Source organism: Nuphar pumila, chromosome 8 (assembly GCF_984573655.1).
Source record: "Nuphar pumila chromosome 8, dmNupPumi1.hap1.1, whole genome shotgun sequence".
Taxonomy (NCBI): Eukaryota; Viridiplantae; Streptophyta; class Magnoliopsida; order Nymphaeales; family Nymphaeaceae; genus Nuphar; species Nuphar pumila.
Window position 1 is genome coordinate 127,989,141 of NC_143256.1, and position 19,475 is coordinate 128,008,615.

The window sequence follows — 19,475 nt, forward strand, 5'->3', positions numbered from 1 at the left end:
CAATTTTTACACAAGAAAATTATTTCTCATGGTAGGTCAAGAAGATGTCATTTTGGTAGGTTGTCAACACCTGGGCTCTTCTCAGGACACGGATGTTTGGTTAGGACGACCATAATTGGCTGGATAGGATTAGTGGACATCTCATTGTGGCCCTCGGGTAAGGCCAAGACACCCAGCCTATGCAATATAAGTCATCACCGGAGTCAAAAATCCCATCCCATCTCATCCACCCACACCAAGCATTTTCAACTGCTACAGATCAGCCCACCAATGGACAATGGTGCTAGTCACTAACTAGCAACCCATCATTCTGTCTCAGGTACGGTGAATTTTACAGGATTAGATGATGACACGATCCATGGAAAATTAGCAATTCAGCATGCAGTTACCAAGATTGTCAAATTTTGTAGAAAAATCATAGTGGTTTGGATATTATACAAGGTTTAAGCAGCAAATCCGACGACTCTTTCCCACCATCTTCCTTGTAAAAGGCGAGTAACGACTCCTGTGAACACCAATTAACTTCATCAAAAGCTTTATTGGAGTTGTCGGAGCCTGGCTTGTCTACCCTATTAGCAACATTTACAGACACATCACCACGGGGACTTGTCCTTGCCTCTGGTGTGCCCTCAAGATTTGGCGGCGTTGATGTGCCTTGTAGATGTCTGTTACTGGTAGTAAATCATTATTGCATTTCTGTGATCTCCTAATGAATTGTGTCTACTTCATCCATCCCATGAAAGAGACTGTAATGACAAATTTTACAACTGTGACGAACATTTCAGCAAATTTCCAATCATAGTATTTTTATCAGACGAACGACTACTGATATCACCATGGGAAAATGTTTTATTGGCTAGTAATAGATAAAAGAGTTCTGCTTCGCTATCTGAGCAGCAAACATCTATATCTCTGCTCAAAGAATACCTAGAACAAGAATCGGTGATTGGATTATCATTTTGGCTTTGGTTGAATGGTTTTACTCTTTTTGTATATTTTATACTGAACTGAAAATATGATATTTTAATTAAAAAGATCCATAGTTTTTAAAGTCCAGGCGCACAACTTGAGACTTTTTGAGTCTCACTCACCAGGTCTACCCCCCTATAATTAACTTTGTCTTACGATTCCAAGTAGGCACAGACGGGTTCAGGCATGGGCTTGACCAAAGACCACAGGACGCATTTTAATTGGTCAACTGGTCAAAGACTTCCTCAACTGGGTCAGCTTGCCTGCACTCTGTTGATTACAGCTACACTGTTTTAACTCAGTGAAGCTTACACCTTCATCGAGATGGTTTTTTTAACTTTGGTCAAGCCTTTGATTGGAAAACTCTGTTCATGACACAACCATACCACTGAAAGCCATGGAAGTTTACTCATTTTACTTGCAGAGTTTAGGCAAAAAGACTCGGTTTACAAAGACTTTACTGAGTCAACCAAGTACTGATGGACATGAATCCAACTGTACACCACAATGTATACAAGCCATCCGTGCCCTGATTTGACCAGATTTTGATTCGGGACAGGTTGTATCTGAACTTGGTGAGCCCTTTTAAATTTAAACAAAAGAGGTGAAATATTATAAGATGATTATGCAAATCCATTATACTATAAAAGATTCGTTGTTGGAAGGTAATTGATTTAGTGATCAATTCATCAATTGTGGGGGGTCATGCCAAGTCTAAAATGAGATCATACTTACCTCAACAACAACTAAGCCTTCATCCCAAAACAATTGGGGTCGGCGATATGAACCAAAAAAGAAAATCATTCTGGGTCTTCCACATGAATCCTTCTCCTCCAATCATTTCTATCCAATGCCATGTCCTCGGTGAGGTTCAAAGCATTCATATCCTATATTACTATAAATCATGTTGTCTTCGTTGGCATGCACCTCCACTTCTGGTCCAGATCCATTTGTTCTATCAAAAGGTAATTTACAGCAGTTTTCAGACGCCATCATAAAACTTACAACCTATATTAATCATCCAACCTTATATTAGATGTCACCAACTTAGCCAAAGCATCATTCACTTGGACTAACTACCGCTTTCTCCTTGCTACTGCTTTCTGATGCAGATGGGGATGTCAAAGATGATTCTACCACTTGCACATCATCCTTCTCAATCTCAGCGACATGTATTTCATTTATCCTAGGAGATGTTTCAATGCCAACCACTTCATCATTTATTCCACTCACACGTTCACTTCTGGAATGATCTGCAATATCCACCAACTCTCCAAGATGCATCAGACCTTTGCGAATTCGAACATACATTGGTCCCTCCTCCAAGACCTTGTCAAAATCTTTGTCACCTTTAGCTGCTGAAGCAACAGCCTACACAAGCCATCCAATGCATTTATGTTAGACAACGATACCAAAGAGGTCGACAATTTGTGAATTTGACATCTCTGATGCAACTAACTAGCAGCAATATACAGGGAAAATGTAATTTTCAAAATTCCACTACTAGACCATATGAAAGAGTATACATCTATCATTTCAGGTTTATCAGCAGGATTAAAGGGCACAATGTACAAAATGGTAACTATGAAAAATGATGAACATATTCAACTTTAACAAGTCAAGATACGATTAACACCTTACAAAAGTGATTTACACATCGATGAAATCATGACCTGCAACTTTCAGGTTGTTATTCCATATGGGTGATAAAGTCAAAACATTTAAGAATATAAAATTATGGCATTATATATGCAAATACAAAATGAAGTATATATTCATGTGCATGGTATGATTTATTTCAAGAAATCTGCACAAAATATTTTATTATTTTTGATAAATTAAGGCAGAAAGATTCATCACACCAAATGAGGACTTCAGACAATAGTTGTCACTGCTCAGCTATTGTCATGTCGGATTGTCATTCTTAATGAAGCATGTGGGAAATAGTTAATAGAAACAGACCTGGCAGACCACAAGCTTACCTATTCAGGAGCGATGGTGATGAAACATGCCAATACTTCTACACATTTATGACAATACGTTCGATCTGATGCCATCAAATATCAGTAATTTGGAAAAGCTGTCATTATCTTAGAAGGTGACTAAGGCAAGCCATCATTTTCATAGTTGATTGTTAATGCAACTTTCAAATTCACTTATTTCCAAATAGTAAAGGTAACTACCAGCCAGAAGATGCCTAGAATGGTAGACTGATTTGCAACTTGTAGGAACTTTGTCAAACAAAAATGCCAGATCAAGATTTAATTTGCAACATCATTCTTATAACTGGTTAGCTCTGATTGTTGAAGGACCTTGCCACAAGTGGGTCAACCATCCAAGACTGCATATGCCAATGAAGCAGCTGCGTCAGTAGAGTTGTGATCCCTTTAACTGAGGATCCTCAGGGTTCAAAACTCATAAAAGAAAGACTAGAAAATTCACCAATATGTGCACTGTCGAGTTCTAGGGTTGAATGATATTAAAAAAGAGAGATAAATGGACAGAAAAGTCTCTCTAGCTTTTCCTTTCTATCAAGCTAAATAAAAAGGGGTTACAAATATGGTGGGGGATCTCCCCTCTATATACATTCAAGACAAAGAAAAAGAAAAAGGTAATAAGATAAAAAATGCCCTTAATATAAATACTATATACAAAAGGGGCAGTACTCATTTTGTAATACAATATATTACACAACTCTTAACACTCCCCTTCAAACTTGAGATGTTGCAACGGAATCATTCCGAGTTTGAAAATGAATGAACGAAAATGTGAAGGAGCAAGACTCTTAGTAAGAACATCTGCGATCTGATTCTTTGAGCTCACATATTCTAGATCAATGACTCCATCTTCATATGCTTTCCTTGTCTAGTGACAATCTATTTCAATATGCTTGATTCACTCATGAAACTTTGGATTCTTTGCAATATGAATAGCACTTATATTGTCACAATATAAAGAAGTTTTGACAACAATGAAAACTCCTAACTCACCCAATAACCATTCGTATCCAAATAATCTCGAATGTGACTTGACTCATAGCTCTATATTTTGTTTCTACTGTCTCCTTTGTTTTTTACTTTTCCATGAGATCATGAAGCTTCCAAGAAAAATAAATAAACTAGTAGTAAAAAGACAATCTTGAGTAGAGCCTTCAAAATCAGCATCACAAAAGGCTCTAAGAACTGTGACAAATAATGATGAAAAGAACTCACATATCTGATAATCCTGAGTACAACAGCCAAGTGAACTGTCTTTGGAGCACTCATAAATTGACTGACTACATGAACTGCATAGGTGATATCCGAGCTAAATATGGTCAAGTATATGAGACTTCCAACTAATTGTTAGTATACTACAGGATTTTTTAACTCAACGTCATTCGTGGTTCTCATCTTTAAATTTGTTTTCATGGGAGAATTGACTCTTTTTGAGTCATCCGTTAGTCTTTCCTTCACCACCAAATCTGTAGCATACTTATGTTGAGACAAGTACAATCCCCTTGGTGAGTATGCTATCTCCAATCCAAGAAAATATTTCAAACACCCTAAGTCTTTCATCTCAAACACGTTGACCAACTTCTTCTTGGTCTCATTTACCTTTTCTATGTCATCCCCCATGAGTATCATAACATCTACATAAAGAAGTAATGTGCATTTTTTGAGTTTAGAGGAAGACACAAACAAGGCAAGATTATGATGACTCTGCTCAAAACCAAGTGATTTCACTGCTGAACTAAACTTCTTAAACCATGCTTGTGGTGCCTGTTTGAGTCCATATAATGCTCTGCGAAGTCTACAAACCCTACCTTCTGGATCTGAATATTCCTGTAGTAGTTTCATATATACTTCTTCTCCCAGGTCTTCATTCAAGAAGGCATTTTTGACATCTAATTGCCACATATCCCAAATCAATTTTAAACCGCTGACTATAGCCCTTAGCTACTAATCTTGCCTTATATCTCTCAACTGACTCATTTGTTATAAACCCACTTGCTCCCAACAATATTTTTCCTTGGTGGAGATTTTACCAATTCCCATGCCTGCATCTTCTCAAGTACACTCATTTCTTCAATCATAGCTCTTTGCCACACCTTTTTTCCTGCTGACTCTATATAAGACTCAAGCTCAATATAAGAATGGATTAATGCTAAAAATACGCGATGTTGAGAGGAGAAAGACTCTTAGGATACAAAACAAGAAGGAAGAATTGAAGTTCTAGAGTTTCTACGTACCTAATGAGGATTAGGGAAAGAAGATGAAGACTCTAAATTTTGGTGGTTGATTCAGCTGACAAAGGAATATGATCAGAATTGGCCTCTTCTCTTCCCTCTGATTGTTCCTCTAATGGATCTAGAAAAGAGATTTCAACCACATTTTCATATCTCCCTTAGTAAGTCTGACGACTCTCTCTATGTTGAACTTGCTCCCTTTGAATCTCCATCCTTTCATTCACACCTTCCTTTTCACCAAAAAGAACCAAGAATGACAAGTCAGTCTCATCTCTTACCTTTTCTCCATGTTGGCTAAAATACAACATATCCTCATGAAAGATATGTCTGGATACCTACACCCTCTTTCCAATAAGATCACAACACTTGTAGCCCTTTTGACCATTTATAAAACCAAGAAAGCTATACTTAACAGTTTTAGGAGACAACTTATCTCTATATCTATCAGGTAACAGAACGAAACACACATCCAAATACTTTCATCACATCATAATTTAGAGTTTGTCTATATAGTTTTTGAAAGGGAGATATACCCTTAAGCACACTTGAGGGCATACGATTTATTTAATAGATACTTCGTTGAATTGCATCTGCCCAAAACACTTTGTGCACCTCATCCTAAAAAAAAAGAACTTTTGCTGTTTCCAGAATATGACTTCTTTTTTTCAGCCACTCTATTTTACTCAAGAGTATAAGGATAAGATCTTTGATAAACTACACCCTTCTCCTGCAAGAACTTTTCAAATGCACAACTGACATATTCACCACTAGAGTCTGTTCGAAATGTCTTAATCTTAGCAACAAACTGATTATCGATCATAACACAAAAGTTTTTAAGGATTTCAAAAAGTTCACTTCTATTTTTCATAAAACATAAACAAGTAAATCTTGTACAATCATCTATGAAGGTAACAAAATATGATGAGTCTCTTTTTGACAAAACAAGAGGAGGACCCCATACATCAGAATGCAGTAGATTAAAAGGACTTTCTGATTCTCTATCACTGGATCTGAATGGCAAGACATGACCCTTTGTCAATCTACAACTCTCATAATCTTTAACACGATTTGACACAACTAATTTTGGCTTACAAAAACTTCTTGAAGACATCAACTTTTGCATCCTAGAGCTGAAAATATGACCCAATCTATGGTGCCACAATACAGACTCATCTATGACAAACACTCTCGATCTGATTTCAGATTTTTTCTGTTCACTCATATCAATCTAGTCCAGGTAGTATAAGTCCCCTCTTCTATAGCCAATCACAATCTTCTTCCCTGACAATTGATCGTACATCACACAACTAAAAGGAGAGAAGGCAACATTACAATTAAGCTTGGTAATTTGACCAACAAAAACAAGATTCATAGCAAGGGATGGAACATGGTAAACTTGAGAAAGATTAATCTTACTATCAAGATAAGAATTAAAAGTAATATAACCTACTTTTCAGATAGAAATAGAAGAATTATCTGCAGTGCAAAAAATATCACTGCAAGATTGACAGTTGGTTAGAATAGGCTCATGGGATGTCATATGACATGAAGCCCCTGAGTCTATTAACCAACCAGAAGACCAATATAAGATACCTAAGAAAACAATACTAGAGGAAAAGAAATAAGCTACGACTGATTGGGTAAGAAGTTGCAGTTGCTGAATTTGCTATTGCATTTATTGTTTCACCTTTTCCAACAACTGAAATTAACCACCACCTAACGATTTTGAAGATCTTGCAACTGAAAGACTAAAAAACTGAGTATCAATGTTACAGTGATTATCCTTAGGCTTTACGCCCTTACCATCAAAAGATGTTGCATAGACTCCACCGTTCTTTTTCTTGAAAATTGGGCAATAATTTTTCATATAGAAGCGACGCGTCACACCGGCGCCCGGGTGTGGTGTCAAATAGGCAAGGGTTCTCTCACTTTGTTGGACGGGTGGGGGTAAAGAAGTTAGTCCAAGACCATAAAATTAGGTTAGCCACTTGAAACATAGGGTCTTTAACTGGTAAGTTGATAGAGTTAGTAGATGTTATGTGTAGGAGAAAGATTGATATTTTATGTCTACAAGAAACCAAATGGGTAGGTAAGAAAGCAAAAGTGATAGAACCTTGGGGATATAAGATTTAGTATACAGGAATAAATAGGAATAGGAATGGAGTAGGGATTATTATGAGTCGTGAGTTTATAGATAATGTAGTTGAGGTCCGTAGGAAGGGTGATAAGATTTTACTTATTAAATTAGTATTAGGTACGGATATTATTAATATTATTAGTGTTTATGCACCTCAAGCAGGTTTAGATGATTCCATTAAGCATCAATTTTGGGAAGATTTAGATGGAGTAGTACAAGGGATATCTTATGGAGAAAAGTTTTTCATCGGCGGTGACCTTAATGGACATGTAGGCATTAGTAGGGATGGATTTGAGAGTATCCATGGAGGCTATGATATAGGAAAAAGAAACGAAAGTGGAGAAATGATTTTAGATTTTGGTTTGTCCTATGATATGATCTTAGCAAACACTTGGTTTAGGAAGAGGGAGTCTCACCTGGTAACATTTAAAAGTGGGGTTAATACGAGTCAGATAGATTTTTTCCTACTTAGAAAGAAAGATAGGGGTTGTTGCATCGATTGTAAGGTTATACCGGGAGAAAGTGTAGCTACACAACATAGAGTCTTAATTTTAGATCTTAGAATTAGACAATGCCGCAAAAAGGGATAGATATATGATAGATCCTAGAATTAAGTGGTGGGCACTGAAAGGAGCAAAACAAGGAATGTTTGTAGAGCAGGTAGTTAAGGAAGCTGATTGGTGTCTCGAGGAGGATTCAGAATCAATGTGGAATAAGATAGCGGGTAGCATGAGAAAGGTGGCTAAGGAGGTATTGGGTGAGCCTAAAGGCGGTGCACCGCTAGGTAAGGATACATCATGGTGGAACGAGGATGTCAAATTAGCTATTAGGTTAAAATAGAGTGTTATAGAAATCTAAGTAAGAGTCGTGATAATGAGAATTTGGAGAAGTATATGATAGCAAAGAAGGAAGCTAAAAAAATAGTTTGAAACGTGAGGGATAAGGTATATAAGGAGGTTTATGACAAGTTGGATACCAAAGAGGGCGAGAAGGATATTTATAGGCTTTCAAATATGAGAGATAGGAAATCAAGGGATCTGGGTATGGTTAGATGTATCAAAGATGAAACGCAAAGGGTTTTAGTCAAAGATGAGGAGATTAAGGAGAGATGGAAAGATTATTTTGATAAGCTATTTAATGGAAGTCATGCTCAAGATCTTGAAGACTTCTCCATTCATTTTCATGAGATGAATCGTGACTTCATGCACAATATTCAAAAGAAAGAAATTGCAAAGGCTTTGAAGAAAATGAAATCAAGAAGGGCAGTTGGCCCAGATGGTATACCTATCGAGGCTTGGAAATGCTTGGGAGAGAAAGGTTTAGAATGGTTGACAAATCTTTTTAACAAGATTTGGCGAACAAATAAGATGCCTAATGAGTGGAGGAAGAGTACTTTGGTGCCTCTATATAAGAATAAGAGTGATATACAAGATTGCACAAACTATCGTGGTATAAAACTCATGAGTCATACTATGAAACTTTGGGAGAAGGTGATTGAGTCTAGGTTGAGGAAGGTTGTCATGATATCGGAGAATCAATTTGGTTTTATGCCTGGAAGATCAACTATGGAAGTTATACATCTTCTTAGACAACTTATTGAGAGATATAGAGAGAGGAACAAAGATTTGCATATGGTTTTTATTGATTTGGAGAAGGCTTACGATAGAGTACCTAGGGACGTTCTCTGGTGGACAATGATGAAGAAATGTGTTTCTCTCAAGTACATTAGTATAATTAAAGATATGTATGAAGGAGTAGTAACCAATGTCCGCACTTGTGGAGGGGTGACAACCAATTTTTCTATAACGGTTGGGTTACATCAAGTATCTGCTTTAAGCCCTTTCCTATTTGCTATAGTGATGGATGAGCTTACGAGATCAATTTAAGAAAATGTGTCGTGGTGTATGTTGTTTGCTGATGATATTGTTTTGATTGATGAGTCTAGAGTTGGGGTTAATGCTAAGTTAGAATTATGGAGATAGACATTGGAAGCAAGAGGTTTTAAGTTGAGTAAGAGTAAGACATAATATATGGAATGTTGGTTTAGTAAGCAATGAAGTAGTGATGGAAGTGTAGTGAAGCTTGGTGAGCAAGAAATACCGGTGGGTGATTGTTTCAAATATTTGGGATCTATCATTCAAAAGTATGGAAAAATTGATGGAGATGTAAATCATAGGATAAAGGTTGGGTGGATGAAATGGAAAAGTGCAACTGGAGTGTTGTGCGATCGTAGAATGCCATTGCGGTTGAAGGGAAAGTTTTATAGGATGACTATTAGGCCCGCTTTACTATATGGTACGGAATGTTGGGCTGCCAAGAGACATCATATTCAAAAAATGAGTGTAGCTGAGATGCGTATGCTTAGATGGATGTGTAGAAATACAATAAAAGATAAGATTCGGAATGAGGAGATACGTAAGAAGGTAGGCGTTGCACCCATTGAAAATAAGATGAGAGAGAATCATTTATGGTGGTTTGGACATATTAGGCGAAGGCCTAATGATGCTCCAGTTAGAAGGATGGAGAAATGGGAAAATATATTAGTTAAAAGAGGTCGGGGTAGGCCTAGGAAGACTTGGATGGAGATGATAGGAAAGGATATGAATGCTTTGAACCTCACCGAGGACATGGCATTTGATAGAAATGATTGGAGGAGAAGGATTCATATGGAAGAGCCAAAATGATTTTCTTTTTTGGTTCATATCGCCGACCCCAATTGTTTTGGGATGAAGGCGTAGTTGTTGTTGTTGTTGTTGTTGTTGTTGTAGTGACATTGAATAGAGCTTAGGTCACCTCTCCCTCTAAAACATGAATCACCTCTTCCCCCAACTCTTCCACCAAATCTGCTAACTAATTGCCGAGAAACTGTCATGACATTGTCACCAAATGAATAGGTTTCAAGAGACCTCATCTTGGTTTCTTATGCAATTAACTCTGCCATGACCTTGGTGACAAAGGGTAAGTGATAATGATGCAAGATGGCACTTATTGTTCCATTAAACTTTGGTTTGAGCACCATAAGAAACTCAATAACCCTATCGATTTCTCTATGCTAGTCAAGAAGTCCCAGACAAGTTTGCTATGAAGTACACGTCTTACACTTCTCACATTTTTTGCATCTTGTTTTGCCCTCTATAAGGGCAAGGGCATCCCAAATTCTTTACATATATGAATAAAGTTCTTTAATCGACTTATTTCCTTGGCGCATACTCATCAATTCTTGAGTGAGCTGATAATGCCATGCCCAATTCTCTTGCCTGTAAACTTGTCTGATGTACACCCAAGCTTCTTTGGCCTTTTGAAACTTAGAGAGATTCAAAGTTATTTTATGGTTTACTGAACCCAAAATCCACGCCTTGACCCTTGCATTATTTATGATCCATTCCTCTATTACTTTGTCAAAATCAACACTAGTGAGCTTGGGTTTCACCTTCAAGCCATCCAAGTCCTTTCCCTACTATTACTGCAGTCATAAAGTCTGCCCAATAAGCATAGTTTGTCTCGTCAAGTTTCACGGGAACAATCTATATCCCTTCTTTCTCCATACCTCACCAACCCCAAAACTACAGTATTCCAGCACAAAACAAGGAACCCGCAACAAAGAAGCACTAAAAACACAGAAATAGGCACTTCTATATCAAAGGCCTCACACCAACTACTAAGATACAACCCTCTCACAATTACCCAACATGTCACAAATCCAAAGTGTTGAACCCTAGTGATTCAATCTGAACCCAGGAAGAACCACACAAAAATGCACACAGCAGGCTAAACAATACCAGAACACATTAATGCCAAGGTTCAATAAAACCAATCCCAGTCAGAAAGTTGATAAACCCAAATAGCCCACAGAATAAATACCAACTGACGTTACCACACACAATAGAAACCCAGCTTCCACCTGAATCGATACTAAGATTGCACAACCAGTTGCAAGAAACCCCAATATACCTTCCCAACACCCAAACAACTGCAATCAGATCACTGCACCAACATGCAAGTATCGATATGCACATGTATTCAAAACTGTAACTGACGTCAATCAGAAACACCAAAGAAATGTGAATCAAACCCAGCCAATTCAGTGCAAAACCACCCAAACAGAGTTCTATGATCTTACAATACCAAAAACGACCCTAATACATAATTTGGCAACAACCCAAAAACATTCAACAGATTGATACCAGCAAAAAACTCAAATCAGGTCCAGTTTATCACCCAATACAGAAATTCTAAGAAAAATCTGTAGAAAATCAAAGACTGACCCGATAGTCCTGATTTTTTTGGTTCAATAGTTCTCTAAAATCAAGAGGTAGTGAACCCCTCCAACAATATGCCCAAACCTCCTCCTTGATGTACGATCTTGCTGACGTCAACAGCTTCCTGGGTGAGGGAACGAGCGCAGCAACAGAACGAGTTTCTCTCGCCTTCTTATCAGCCACGATATGGCTCTGATACCATGTCGAGTTCTAGGGTTGAACGATATTAAAAAAGAGAGGAGAGAAATGGAGAGAAAAGTCACTCTAGCTTTTCCTTTCTAACAAGCTAAATAAAAAAGGCGTTACAAATATCATGGGGAGTATCCCCTCTATATACATTCAAGACAAAGAAAAAGAAAAAGGTTGTAAGGTCAAAAATGCCCCTAATATAAATACTATATACAAAAGGGGCAGTACTAATTTTGTAATACAATATATTACATAACTCTTAACATGCATATCCAAATAAGTGAACATGTAAAAAAAATCTCCACAAAATTGATCAACTTGTCCTCCTATTTAGGTTGGCATATCATCAAGACATTACATTATTCAAAACACTCTTCATTGTTTTATCTGCCAGTAAACAAATACATGACTAATGATCACAGATATATAGATAGAACAATAGACAGACAGATGGGTAAGACATAACAAATAATCCAACAGAACAGTACAACAGAAATGCAACTATTTTCAAAGCAAAGATCACAACCTTCTCATAAAGCTTGAAACCATTGCCAACAAGTTGCCTGGCTACAAAGTTTATCAATGCCGGAGGTGCAAATTCTATCTTCATATCCAAGTGTGCGATCGTTCTGCAGCATAAGGAGTTCCTTTAACAAAGATAGAAAGAGACAAAAGAAGCACACAAACCACAACTTAATTGGCAGAATGAACTTGTTTGTTCAGTTTCCCAGTATATGTTCAAATTTTAAAGCATACAAGAAACATCAGTCATGACTTAGAAGCAACATAAATGGTATTCATATATCAACTTATGTTGTGAGGCTCAAAGCCTATCTTGTGTTCGCATTCATATGTATATCATATGCAAAGGTAAGTAAGGTGTCCGTGAAGCAATATAAACGTTGAATAGAGCAGTCAAGGAACTCAAAGTCAAAGCTTTCAAAATTCAAACTACATATTCTTTAAGCCTTTTTAGTCGTTATTTCAACCATTCATTCAGAGGTATGGCTCTCCTGTCGAGTGTTTTTTCTATTCTTTTCATGTGTTATCCTTTATTTCAAGAGGTAGATCTCCAAACCTTAGAATTGGAATCTCCAGCCTGACATTTGCCAACCTAACCTTTAATATATCAACTTCATAGCAATTACATGGAAAAGACGTGCAACTACTAAAAAATTCTGCTGCATCAATATAGGAAGTAGGCTATATCACACAGACTCTTCTAACAGGGCACCACACCCGCATCGCACCCGCACCCAGGCAGGTGCGACACTTGGACACAGCTTCCTTTGTGTTAGGTGAAGTCAACCACACTGAGGACTGAGATCAATTTCTATCCAATAGTAGATTCAGTTAACCCTAATCAAGTCTATTTTTATCTATATTATATATATAAATACATAAATGCACACAAATACATGTAGTGTTAACTTAAAACGGTTAAAATTTATATATATATATATCCTCCCCGCACCTAAGTTTTTTTAAAGTGCCGCATCGCCCATCTGCACCCGTACCCGTACCCGCACCTATGTGACATAGGAAGTAGGCCTTTTTTTTCTCTCTGAACTAAAATTCACATATGCAATACTATTTATGGTTCAGCAAACAGGGTAATAGAATCAGGCCTACAATCGTACAATACATGTGATGGCATACATGAAAGAATTGTGAATATTTTCAATGAGCAGAGCAATAAAGTGCCTTCATTGTTAACAAGAGAAATATGTTAAAACCTTCCATGAGATGTTACATTTCCAGAAATTTTCAAATTTGTTGATATCATTTGAAAAGAGAAAATTATTCATCTATGTGCTGAAGAAATTGAAGATAACATGGAAAAGAAAATTTCGTATGCATAATGAGATAGAAGGCCAAGATTCTTAGCAATTTTAGATAGCCTATGCTTCTCTAAGCATGGTTCACTAATTTCTCAAGTGCAACGGGAAGTAGAACTTACCTAAAGTAGCTTCTTTCTGAGCTCACTTTTTGTATAGCAAAACCTCCTACAAAATCCATTCGCACAGCATTTTTTGGCTCTGGAATTCCATCAGAGGTGAACCCCTCTGTCTTCACATTTATGTGTTCTCTGTCAATCTGATTTATAATAGGGTTACAAAAGAACTACTGTGTTACTATCTTGTATAATGACAATATAAAGGTCATATCTAGCTAGCCAATGAAAGTTAGGGGGAAAAAATGCAAGCTTTACAGTCTTTACCGAATTGAGCAGCACAATAATGAGCCCATCTTCATAATATTCTAGTTCAAAACAGTGCAGAATAATTTCCCTCTTTGAAAGTGGCCATGGCACTTTCACCCTTTCTTCCCATGCAGAATACAATTTTACAACTTCAGGAATGAAAACATCGTAAGTATTACAAAAACTTAAAAGGATGGTAAAACTAACCTCACCAGTGAAAGCTCCTCACCAATACAAATTTTCTTCAAACAGGTAGATAAGGTAACTTTGAATGGTGGAATGGTAACTTGAGGCCACCTGACAAGAAATAGCTTTAATGTTTGGTTTTCTCATATTTATTAACTTTCACTTGGAAAATCACTGAAAATGAAAACACACAATATTAATTACAATTATTCTCACCATTTGGAGTAGAGGTCTGATTCCCATGAAACACATAAACCTGCAAAAATAATGGATAGTCAGCACGTTTGTACATAAAACAACTTTTGAGGAGCCACTGCTAGATTTTCTAACAGAAGTCCTACATGACATTAGAAATTAGACTTACAAACATCAATAGGACCATTAACATAGCCTTCTGCAAGTAAAGTATGGAATGGAGTGCCTTCTGGACCTTCCCTATACATGACCCGCAGTTGATCATCATCTTTCTTTAACTACAAGAATACAAAAGCATTCAAAATGTTAACATTTCATCTCATGCAAAGATGGTAGTTAAATGTTCCAAAAGGTAGAATTTTAACAACTATGAACATTTATGTGGAAAGCTATGTCATGTCAATTCATCCTAGGAAGTATATTTTAATAATTAATGTTGTAGATGTGACTACGTCAATTGTGTGTACTGTGTAGCTTTATTTTATGATGACATCAGCCACAGTGCATAATATCTTAATCTTTTAGGCTAATAATATTCAGATCAGTTGGACATTGGATAGCATCTGGCAAAAAAAGTATTCTTTCACATTTGGCACACTGTCTTATGATCCAACAAGATTATGGAAAAGAAACAAGTACTATTTCCATTTTTTTGCAGTTCTCCGCCTAGTACAAGCAAAATATATTGAACTCAGCAAAAATATAAGGTTTGGTTGTCATTCCAGAACAACTTTTACTAGCATCTATGTGTCCAAATCAGCTGAATCGGTCTATCTGGATTTAATCAATGATCACCAATACTAATTTTGCATGTATGTGCGTTGAAGGATTTCCATCAATCATTACACTTAGATGGATGTGTGGAAATACAATAAAAGATAAGATTCGAAATGAGGAGATACGTAAGAAGGTAGGTGTTGCATCCATTGAAAATAAGATGAGAAAGAATCGTTTACGGTGGTTTGGACATATTCGGCGAAGGCCTAATGATGCTCCAGTTAGAAGGATGGAGAAATGGGAAAATATATTACTTAAAAGAGGTCGGGGTAGGCCTAAGAAGACTTGGATGGAGATGATAGGAAAGGATATGAATGCTTTGAACCTCACCGAGGACATGGCATTGAATAGAAATGATTGGAGGAGAAGGATTCATGTGGAAGACCCAGAATGATTTTCTTTTTTGGTTCATATCGCCGACCCCAATTTTTTTGGGATGAAGGCGTTGTTGTTGTTGTATTACACTTATCCTGATTTACATGCCAGAATCACACGCACCCACACAGACATAGCACTAGCAGCAAAATCACATAGTCAAAAATAAGAAAATTTGAGCTAATAGTTAACTAATTATTAATCAACATTTTGAAAAAGAAGCTACAAGAAGTCCAGAACACACCTTCCAATCATTTTGTGACATTGATTGACCCTTGAATGCCTCAGTTTCATTTCCTGGAACACTTCTCAGCATCTCAAGAAAATCCCACACCTTGATGGTGTGTTTTTCTACAACATTTTCCAGATCACCTGAACAAAGTGAAAATCATGAAAAAATGTTCCACTCTTGAAAATAAACTAAAAAAAATAACTTTGTAATTTGCACATATGCACCATGATCAATGTGATCGAAACTTGAGGAAATATCTGTTTTTCAATGGTGGCAATTTTCTTTAACCTGTAAAGTAATTTTCAACAGAAAATAGATTGCTTTTTATTAAATGCACAGTTGCAAAGAAATAGGGAAATGGAATTTATGATGCTATGGTGGAGAAAATACATGTAATTCACAAAGTGGTAGAATAGGAAGAGTATACAAGTGCATGTTTAGTAGAAACATAAACAAATAAGATGTTATTTTTGTGCATTAGTGGTGGCAAAAATAGAGAAACCAAGATGGCTTATGTGGGTTAGATGCAAATGTTAGAGTTGAATTGAGCAAGTACATTAGGGGATGCAATGTAATAAACCAGTATAAGGGAAAATTAAGAAGTGTTGTATGAGATGGTTTGGGGCACGTTTCAGAGGTTCAGAACAGTACAGTAAGAGGAGAAATGACATAGGTTGAAGCACCCATGAAAAGGGGAGAAGGCATTACAACTTCAGAGGTGATAGTGTTTCTACAACTTGTTTTTCATAACTGGAAGAACCCTCATCATCTGGTGCACTTTCGCCTCTTTCGGCTTGAATATGATTTCTTTTCTATCCACTGCCTAAAAGATGACAGGGAAACATTCAAAGAGAAGGGCAAAGAAAAGGGCAAGCCCGTTATGGAGTAAATTTTGATTTCCTACCATATGTTGAGAAGGATCATAAATTTATTACAAGGTGAGACCTGTGAACTCCAGAAAGATTAATTCTTAGACTATTGTAAGTTGCATTCACGTTTACACTAAGGCTTGTAATAATAAGACAAGTTACGGTGAACTCAAAGATTTAAGATTTCACCCATTCTCTCCCATGAAATGGCATCTCAAGAAGTTTCATAATGATCATGGCCAAAAACAGATTCAAACTTGGAGAAACGTGTAGGCAGAAAACTGCTTTGACTAATTTCTAAAGGCAAGTACCATCATGAGTAGATTGAAGTTCATAGGAATGGTCATGGAGGTATAACAGTAAATACACTGTATTTTACAATTGATCAAGTTCGTTAACAGAAATCCCTGACAGATGCTTCCTTCCTAAGCTCAGCATGCTCACTGGATTTTTATCACCTAGGTCAGACTTCCAGCGTTCAGATATCTGTCATCATGTTAAGCTTCACAGGATTGAACCGGTATGAGTGGTGAAGCCTGCTGGAAACGCTAATTGACATTCTGTTTCACTTCTTTCATTTGAAATTTGGTTTGACAATTAAAGATGTAAATTCGTCTAGTAATAATTCAAGCACATGTGCTATTTAAAGGCAGGTGCACATCCAGTTGGCTTCATTTGAAAATATGATCTATTGAACGAAGTTATTTCAGTTAACTTTACTTTTACTAATAATGGCAACTAAATGATGCTGAAATTATAATAAAATAAGGAAAAACAGCAAAAACTTAATAGCCCGCCCTGTTATGTATTTTAGGCAATACACACTTGCTTTGTGTGTGTATCCCTTCTCTCTATTTTCGACATGCATAGACGAAAGTACAAGTGCTTAATGGTTCCATGGCCAGCATCTGTTCTTGGTGCAGCATCCTGAGCAGATTCTTGGGTAAGCACCCGAGAACAACAACTTTGTTGTCAGCTATCTTCACTCGGATGAAAAAATGGATTTGGAAGTGCCAAATCATTTAGGATTTCCATTAGTTCAGAAATTTCAAACAAACACAATATTAGGTTACTTTTCCTTCTATCCTCCAACTGCAGACCTAATTTGGGCTGATCCAACCAGATCAATTTGGTCTGATTTTGATGACCATGGGACGGTTTTGACAGGAGCTGCACGTCAAATCATGAGAAATGCAGAGGAATAAAGTATCCGTGACAAGGCAGATTGGGAAATTAGGATAACAATACGTGTCATACATTGTCCACAAACAAGAGGACCGACATCTCCTTGTTTGTATGGGATCATGGATTGCCTGAGCCTGTTTTGGAAAAAATTGGGCACGCGTGAAACAGAGGATGCCAAGAAATGCTCAGGGAGAGGCAGCGCGAAGGCTTACTTGTATTTGGTTCTTGCGTGCCGCAATAAGATCAATGCTTGAGAGAGGTAATTCTCGTCTTTGGAAGAAGAATAAAGGATAGGATGTGAGCTCACTCGTCGTGAGATGGTCCTATGACTTATAAGATACAGAGCATATAACCATTTTCTGTATCAGACGATTCCTCCAGAAATCATCAAAAAATTTATATTTACAGGCTTGCGCTCATATTGAATTAGTTCCAGATGGAGAATATACACAAAAGCAAGACCAAAATAAACAAATCATACGGGACACGGCAATGGATTTGCGTTTCCATATAGCTGTGCTTCGGGGAGAAGGTCGGAATTTACATGAGCTACCGACATCTTGCTTGCACCTTCTTTTAAAAAAAAAAGACATCTTGCTTGCACCATCATTAAGGAAAAATAATCTGAAGGAAAGAAAATCGTAGAAATGGAGCCACCAACCTTCAAAGTCGCCAGAGGAAGACCGCAGGAGTTGACTCCTGACGAGAGCTCTAACCGAGTCCTTATTGGTAAGATTAGACGACGCCAACGTGTTATCCAACCTCTGCCTATACTCGAGGGCCTTCTCCCTCTTTGCCATTTTAGCAGGTCCTTCAGATTTATCACCTCACCTCATGCTTTATATTTGTAGCATAACGCCTCTCCTCCTGAACTTCCACCATGGAGTGCTGACAGAAAAAGACCAAGAATTCAATGCCACGATAACCGACGTCTCCTGACAAGGATGGCGACAATAAACTTTCGAGTCAGCTGGACGCTGTAACAGTGAAATGGGTATCACCCACTTTTCATAGATTTGGAAAAACAAGGTGTTCCCACACGGAGAAAGGGTTGGTTCTCTTTTCACCTGCACCTCGCGCGCGCGAGAGAAAGAGAGAGAGAGATTGACTTGTATCAGCAAGAGGGTCATGCATAATTCATGACCGTCCCCCCTCCTCCCAGAATAAAAGAAACCATCTGTAGCTTCGTACTTCCTACTAAAGAAGATTAAAATATGTGAAGAAAAGAAATTAATACCCGTTTTGGTATGGCGAACTCGCCAGTGGTGCGAAGAACTCGTCAATTTTAGACTTTCATTCTGGTCACTGATGAATAGGTGCTACGAAGAGCCAAATTGGAAAGATTGATCACAATGTCCTCTCGGAGTTCAAAGTGAAGATTGACTATGGGGTAACGTTTGCTTGTTTTGGGAACCAGGGCACCTCAACACAGCTACCACGCAATATTGAATTATGACATTAGAAAGTGGCACCAGTTTTCCTTTTTGGTATCAGCCGGTGAGTCGAAGCCCTAATAATGGCCATGATTGACATTCTTTTACTAGCGCTTGAACAAAGCATGGTAAATTATAAGCAAATCATTGTTTTTTCGTTTCCCTTTTTGAAGAATTCAAACTTGGATGGGCATGAGACCCGAGATTTGCAGGAGTGAAATTGTAGCTATAGAAAAGG

The 19,475-nt window shown here is 37.4% G+C and overlaps 1 protein-coding gene across 4 annotated transcripts; it reads right to left on the reverse strand.

The window, feature by feature from the left end:
- Nucleotides 1–1,638: 1,638 nt before the first annotated feature.
- Nucleotides 1,639–19,262, reverse strand: LOC149830737 (uncharacterized). 4 transcript variants are annotated; one of them, XM_090016756.1, is made up of 10 exons: nt 19,042–19,262; nt 18,466–18,739; nt 15,763–15,890; nt 14,536–14,644; nt 14,388–14,427; nt 14,215–14,282; nt 14,004–14,134; nt 13,743–13,879; nt 12,309–12,411; nt 1,639–2,340 (listed from the first exon to the last, which is right to left on the reverse strand). In XM_090016756.1, exons 2-10 carry the CDS (start codon nt 18,602–18,604, stop codon nt 2,029–2,031), a joined length of 1,167 nt encoding a protein of 388 aa, XP_089872882.1. In that variant the 5' UTR covers nt 18,605–18,739; nt 19,042–19,262; the 3' UTR covers nt 1,639–2,028. The 4 variants fall into 4 exon arrangements, with proteins under 4 accessions (XP_089872882.1, XP_089872885.1, XP_089872884.1 ...); XM_090016759.1 differs by having other exon boundaries at nt 14,004–14,103; nt 14,193–14,282; XM_090016758.1 differs by having other exon boundaries at nt 18,466–18,692; nt 19,042–19,188.
- Nucleotides 19,263–19,475: the final 213 nt, after the last annotated feature.

Coding starts and splice junctions, on each gene's coding strand:
- LOC149830737 (XM_090016756.1), bottom strand. CDS start 18,604: ATGGCAAAGAGGGAGAAGGCCCTCGAGTATAGGCAGAGGTTGGATAAC. Junction 13,880..14,003: donor TTATTGTGCTGCTCAATTCG/GTAAAGACTGTA, acceptor ATTATAAATCAG/ATTGACAGAGAACACATAAA. Junction 2,341..12,308: donor GTTTCAAGCTTTATGAGAAG/GTTGTGATCTTT, acceptor TGGCTTGTGTAG/GCTGTTGCTTCAGCAGCTAA.